A 6,936-nucleotide genomic window follows, 5' to 3' on the forward strand; every position below is an offset into this window, starting at 1 on the left:
CTGGGCCGTTTGAAAAGCTCCCCGGGCTGACTGTCAGCACCCATGTTGTTTGCGTGGACAGTGGAGTTGGACCATGCATGTTGTCAACAGATTATTTATGTCTCTCTCTCTGCTCATGATGAGTCATGTCTTTAGATTTTAAGCAATGGTGATAGCTATCCAGCTCCACACTGGGCAAAGCGCCTGGAGCTGAACTAAAAAGGGCTTCTTACTTTTCCATCAGTGTAGGTAAACATTAATGCGTAATTAACAATGCCTCTTTCCTTTACTCAAGTGTCACTAATTAGGGAGAAAAGATAGGCAGCAGTATGTGATACAGTTCCCAGTGTTGACCGCTCTTTAGCCAATATTACTAACTCTTCCTTCCTACTCTGCCCTTTGTTCCCCACCCAGATCAGACCAAGCTGAGGAGGAGCGCCCACCCAGCCACAGTCTGTCCAACTCCAAGCTAGGGCTCCAAGGGCTGGAAGAGGAGGAAGAGGAAGTGGAGGGTGACGATGAGGAGGAGGAAGAAGGGAGCCTGACAGAGAAGTCTCACGATGAGGCGCCTGAGTCCCCTTCTCCTGTCACAATGACAACAGGGGTGTATGAAGAGGATGAGGAGGAGGAAGAGGCAGAGGCAGCTCCATTAGCAATGAGCTATGAACACACTCGCAGGTATGCATTCTGTTACAGGTATAACCAAAGGCTCTGTTACTTAACTACAGACAAAACTACACCTACTACACCTACAATCATAGTAAGTACGTGTAACAACTCAGGGTTAATGGACAAAGAATTGCAATATCTACAGTTAACAACCACAACCAAAATACACTATATATCTCTGTACAAACCAACTCACAGCAACTGCCACTTATATCCTCTTCCCCATTCCAACTAATGCCACTACTAAACTCTTAACAATATCACCTTTTGGTTTTGAGAAAAAGAGATAGAGCTAAAGAATGGATTGAACATGTGGTTGCCCTCAACATCAACACCCAGATATTATTAGGCTATTCCATCTTCTTCAGTCTGTTGATGTATCGTTGACTTTGTATAGCTTTTTGTCTGTCATTTCAAATTTCTGTTTTGTCATCATCTAAGTGACCCATCTAAGTGACTCACAGCAGCCGTTTTGAAGTGTTGGGGTGGGAAACTCCACAAAAAAGATTGGTAGATATATATATTTAAAGGATAACGCTGGTGTTTTTTAATGCATTTCTTACCGTCAACAAATCCTATGAAAATAACAAAATCAACAATTATTTTGTTTTGCCAACAAGTCTCGTCCATGTAGCCGATGCCCAATAAAGCCATGGTTACTAGCCATAGAACTCCATTGTATTAAAAAAAACGATTAAAGCCGACTTTTTCCTCAAACAGCTGACCGTAAACACGTTTGCGATCTCAGGAAAGTAGTTCCGTAGCACCGAAAATAGTCCCCGGTGTAATGAAGAATTTGTTCCCATTTGAATTTGATTTGGTAATAACAACAATAGCCTGACTTTTCATGGTAACAGTTAGTGATTTTTTAAATTGAAACTATATCTTTGTGAGCTGTATTTAAAGGTTTGTAGCTTACAATTGGAGCCAATGACTTCCGGGTTGAAGGCTAAAAAGGGAACGTGGGAAGTCGGAAAGTAATGGGAGTAGAGCAAACGCATTGCTGATTTTGTTATTTTCATAGGATTTGTTGATGATAAGAAATGCATTAAAAAACACCAGCGTTATCCTTTAAAACTAGCATTTCTTCAGATAGGTCCAACAGTTATCAAATTAGCTAGCAATCGCAGGAACAACAACAACGCCTTTTTGAATTTAGCAGGAAAGTTAACTAACTTACTAGCGTCTTAGCTACTAGCTATCTACACAGGCTAAATTACGGTAGCTAGTGATAGTGGGCCACATTTACCTTAACATATGAACTTGTGTCCCTCCAGATTCTTGAGGTCCAAATTGTTGCTAACATGTTTTTCAGTGGGAATCTGTGAATTGATAAATGTTTGTCCGATTCCAACGTTTGTGTGATGTGCATGTTGGTACACAGCTGGGCTGTACTTGCTCTTCCAAGTAGATTCCAACTTCAAGTGTGATGTAAGTTCAAAATGGCCATTGTGGGAATAAGGCCTATGGCTTCATCAGTGAAGCTTTTCCATAGTCTTTAAGGCTGGTCATGAACTTTTGTCATTTATGAACAAAATTCATGTGCATGGTCTCAAGGGCTGATGTTTGAATGGTGAAGTGTCTCTTGTCCAACAAAAGAGAAAAACCTATGCCACTGTTTTCATTTGCAAGTGTCCCACTATTCATGAGACCGTCATGCTGTGAACATGCTATGTAACAGCAGCTTGTACGAGAATACCAAAATCACTTGTTTCTTTTTGTATCCTGTTTTGTCCTTTTTGAGTCTTTATCTTATCTGTTCATCTGTTACCTCATCCGTCAATATGTTTGCCACAAATTTACACCCATAGTCTGCCTGTTCATCTGGCCACCATGAAGACAGGAGATGAGTGTTTCAGTTGAGCTAATGTGAGGTCAACTCCTGCTCCTACCTTTCCCTCCTTTTTCTTCTCCCAATTCATTCCCTCCACCCATCTACCCTGTTAACTACTTCTTTTCTCCACATTATCTCTCCCTCTTTTCTCCTCTGCCTCTTCTCTCTATTCCATTCCCTAATTGTGTTTTCCTTCCAAACTAAACCTACTTCCTTCTTTTTTCCTGCACCCCTCCCTGACATTAACTCTCCTATCCATCCATTCCTTCCCTACATCCATCTCTTCTCCATCTACCCATCCACCTATACATCCATCCGCCCATCGTTCCATCCATCCCTCCCTATTTCTGCCCCACTCCATCCCTTGGTGTGCAGGTGTATAGAGGAGGAGGGCTCTCTCCTGGACCTGGAGGGTCTGCCCAGCTTTCCCAAGAGCCTGGATGGGCTACGTAAAGCAGCCAGTGACGAGCAACCCTTTGACGTTAAAGACATATTTAACACTTCGCTAGAGTCGGAGGCATTGAAAGAGACATTGTACAGGCAGGCTAAAACCCAGGTACGTGACTGCCCTTTGGACGTCCAATAAAAGAGGGAGGTACAGGAAAGACAGAGGTTGGTCTGAACAAAGACAGGAGAGCCAAAATGCCTCCTGTAAAGAGAGGGATAAGGGATGAGATGGTTCCTTTATCACAGCAGGGCATTTTCAAATGCTTGATCAAAAAGAAGGTTGGCATTCCAGCTCACATTAAGTATAACTGTAGCTAGATAGCATCTCTTGTCCTGCCCACTCACATGCTCTCCTCCCACTTAACCTACTAACATATTAACTTTAAACTTCTCTTATCCTTTCTCTAAACTTCAACTTTGTGAAAAAGTTATGATAGGGCTTGTCTTGCGTTGCATATTGCTAATTTCTTGGCAGGTCCTTGGAGAAATAGAGAAATGTTACTCAAATGAGTTTGGCTGAAAATAATGACCCGTGTTATTCTCTCTTGTTAATAGTCATCTGTCTTCTCCTGCAGGCTTATGCAATGATGCTGTCTCTCTCAGAGAACAACCCTTTGCACGCGCCCTCCCAGAACTCTCTGGACGCTTGGCTGAGCATGGGAGGTGGACCGTCTGAGACGAGCAGCTTTCACCCACTCAACCACATCTAGACGAGAGAGGAAGAGGGAGGAAGAGGAGGAGGAACAATAGTATCACAATGGATAGAAACAAGAGACTGAGAGGACAAGAGTAGTGAGAAGACAAGTGGAGACCAGAGGAGAATTCAGTGTCACATACATTCAAGATTGAAAGAACGTGTGAGTGTGTGTGTGTGTGTGCATGTGTGTTTGTATGAAAGAGAGAGAGAGGGAGATAGGGAGGGAGAGATTGTCCCTGGATGAGGGGTCTCGCAAGACTCTGGCAAAGAGAAAGCACTGCTCAGCCCCTGTTGATGTGAAGGACATGATGAATGCTTCTCAGCAGCATTGAAACTCTGCATTACTCTGATCCTCCCCCAGTCCATAAGGCTCACTCAAGCCCCACAGAGACCCTATGTAAGGCTCTCATAAAGACGCTTAACGACTAGTATGTCACTAAAGTCTATGTACACCGCCCACCACAGCACTGCAGCATCAGCACTGCATTAGCACTGCATGTCCATAGGGTGGTGCTGTTTCACCAGGAGCAACAATAGGAACATAGTGGGCGCGTGCACTATTGTATCCAGGTTTCCCCATCAATCATGGCTGACTCATTTACTCTGTTCTTGTTTCAACTGTAACTACAGAATCAACAATAGCACCATACTAAATGTTACTTGAGGAAATCACACTCAGTGTTTGGTTTAGAAAACACGTTCCAGTAGATGCTTTGAGCTGATTTTTGAATGATTACATGGAGAATGACATCAATGTTCAAATGTGCATAGCAGCTGGTGATTTTTTATTAGTTACCCGGGACACTTGCCATTTTAATTGGTTACCCAATTTGATCATGCTGAAAATGACGTTAAATCATACTCAAAAATGAGGAGAGTGTTTCTCTCCTTGTTCACTTCTCATCATTTGTTAATTTTATTTACTTTTTTTCCTCTTAGATACAACAGTATTGTTTCTTTGTAGGCACCACAGTGCTAAAATGTTAATATAATTATTTTAGAGAAGGACCAAAATTGTATGATATTGTCGTATGATGTACAAAATAACCTAGATGTTCATAGCAAGAGTGGTATGTGCCAAATAACCCATAGAAAATGTTTTGTTCTCTGACAATCATTTCATTTCCAAGGGGCTTGCATTTGCTGTCATAGTTGTTTTTTTGTTCTTATTACACTCTTATATATTTGATTTCGAAAGTGTGTGTATCTATTTATTTTTGGTTGTTTTGTCACGATTGGAGGAGTGAAAATGAAAAGTCATTTTATCCCTCTTTTCTTGTTGCTGAAGGAATGAGCGCCTATCAGAACGTGAGAGAGATTCTGAATCTCTGGTTTTGATGCGTTAGTGTGCCAAAATGGAAAGAACCCATGAAATCATCTGTTTTTATTTATAGTGAACGATAGCTGTAGCTAGTTTTAAATCCTATTTGGCATTGTAACGTCCTGCAATGTTTGGTTTGTCTTGTTTAAGTTCAACCATTTTACCCAGTATGCTGAATGTGTCTCGCTCAAATTGGTTCAAGTATTATGGTGGCAATTTTGGGCATCCTTCACTATGAATGTCAGAGAAGGGCATTACACTGTCACGCTATTGAATTTGACCAGTTTCTATCACATCAAGCTCCCTTTTCCCACTGTTTTTCCTTTACAGTACATTTAATGTAACCCATGAATATTATTTTTTAAAATTAGCTGAAATGCCGTGTCCTGTATTACATGGTCCAAAATTGATAAACCGTCACATCTGCATGAACAAAAGGTCTTCGCTACAATGGAGAGACAGAATCACTGGTCATGTATGAAGGGAGGCAAGGACCCATAAAATCAAAAAAGAAATAGTAAACTAAACCACAAAAAGCACTAAGATGGATGTAATATTTTTGCTGGTAGTAATGGTGATCCATACATATTGTTTGTATTTGACAGTCCTTCCAACACATGTAAAAGATTTCTAGTAATAAGACATGATTCTGGACTGGGACAACAAAAACACTTGATTGTGATTTTTAATTTCATATTCCCTATTCTTCTTCTGAGATCATACAGAGAACTCATTCCATATGGTCTACAAGGTAGCTATGCCAGTTAGGGCATGAGGCATTTACTGTAGATAACTGTAGATAGCTGTAGGCGGCAGGGGGGGTGGGGGTGAGCGTTGTTGATCATTGTTGCCTTGGTCCTCCTGGCATACTGAGACTTTCAGAACTAGGCTTGATGCTGTCCTTTCAAACTAGCACTTAAACAATATGGGTCCAAGCCATAAATTGATCAGGCTTAGGTCTCTAGAATTTAGCACGCAGATACATTTTCAAACTAGTTTCACTTTCAATAGATGAGCAACCCACGCTCGAAATGGAAAGGAAAACAAAATCTGAAACTGAAGCACTGTAATTTTTCTTTCATGACAGCAGGTGGTAGTGTGATGCTGGGACTGCTGCATCATCTCACTTTTCTAAAGACAGAGGTCTTTTTTTTTAATTCTACTGAATGAGATTTCATTCATGGTAAACACATTGTTTTCCAACACCTGGTTATAAAATGCAAAGACTTGGGTTGATAAGTTTTTAGGTTGACTATATGTAGTAATTCATGTCATGTACTACTGTAATAAGTACGCGCTGTGTAAAGCAAAGGATTCGCATTGAAGTATTCCATTTTGCCAACTTTGGAAAGTATTCTGGCAAATGGTCACTGAAATATGGTTCAGCATAAGAGAACATGGTTGCTGTTTTTCCCCCCACTGTTACAGGATAAAGTAAAAAAATATACATATTGTTTCTTTTTAACTGTATAGTATTTTAAAGAATAAAAAACAATGGTGCATTTGTCTGAAGAAAAAAATCATTGAAAAATATGGGTTTAAATGGATGGTGCTTGTTTTGTTTGAATCTGAGTTGTATATCGCCTCTGTTATGTTTATTGAAAACAAACAAAAAAAGATATTGTGCATGACGTGTTTAGCAGTCATAATGATGTCCATTTGTGAAATGTGTATCAAATTGAAAAAAAAAATGAAAATAAAAAAATAAATCCGTAGATGCACTTATTGTACATGTGGTTAGGTTAGTAGGTTTGACTTCAAGTTCTTGACTGCCTTACAAATGTATTGGGCAGGTGGTTCTGAAAGACATAGAAGAGACTTGTGGGAGAAGACATAATGAAAAAAATTAAAGGATTGTAGAATAATATTGAACAATTCTGAAATTGCAGTTCTTTTGATGCTTGTGATTATTGAAGATGTACTTTAGAGAAATTTCATTGAAAAGATATGACTCTGATGTTAATTCTGTAGAATAGCAATGTATACCAA

At 40.1% G+C, this 6,936-nt stretch overlaps 1 protein-coding gene across 1 annotated transcript in view; it reads left to right on the plus strand.

The window, feature by feature from the left end:
• Positions 1–4,144, plus strand: part of prdm16 (PR domain containing 16) — a 20,490-nt gene extending 16,346 nt beyond the window's left edge. Inside the window, exons 12-14 of the mRNA XM_071547306.1 lie at positions 394–657; positions 2,858–3,038; positions 3,505–4,144. Coding sequence (XP_071403407.1) covers positions 394–657; positions 2,858–3,038; positions 3,505–3,639 — 580 coding nt within the window. The 3' untranslated portion in view covers positions 3,640–4,144. The remainder of the gene's footprint in view (positions 1–393; positions 658–2,857; positions 3,039–3,504) is intronic.
• Positions 4,145–6,936: the final 2,792 nt, after the last annotated feature.

The sequence above is a fragment of the Centroberyx affinis genome, unplaced genomic scaffold (genome assembly GCF_046629955.1).
Source record: "Centroberyx affinis isolate AG114_WGS23_722 - 3 ecotype Tasmania unplaced genomic scaffold, CSIRO-AGI_Caff_v1 ptg005792l_1, whole genome shotgun sequence".
Taxonomy (NCBI): Eukaryota; Metazoa; Chordata; class Actinopteri; order Beryciformes; family Berycidae; genus Centroberyx; species Centroberyx affinis.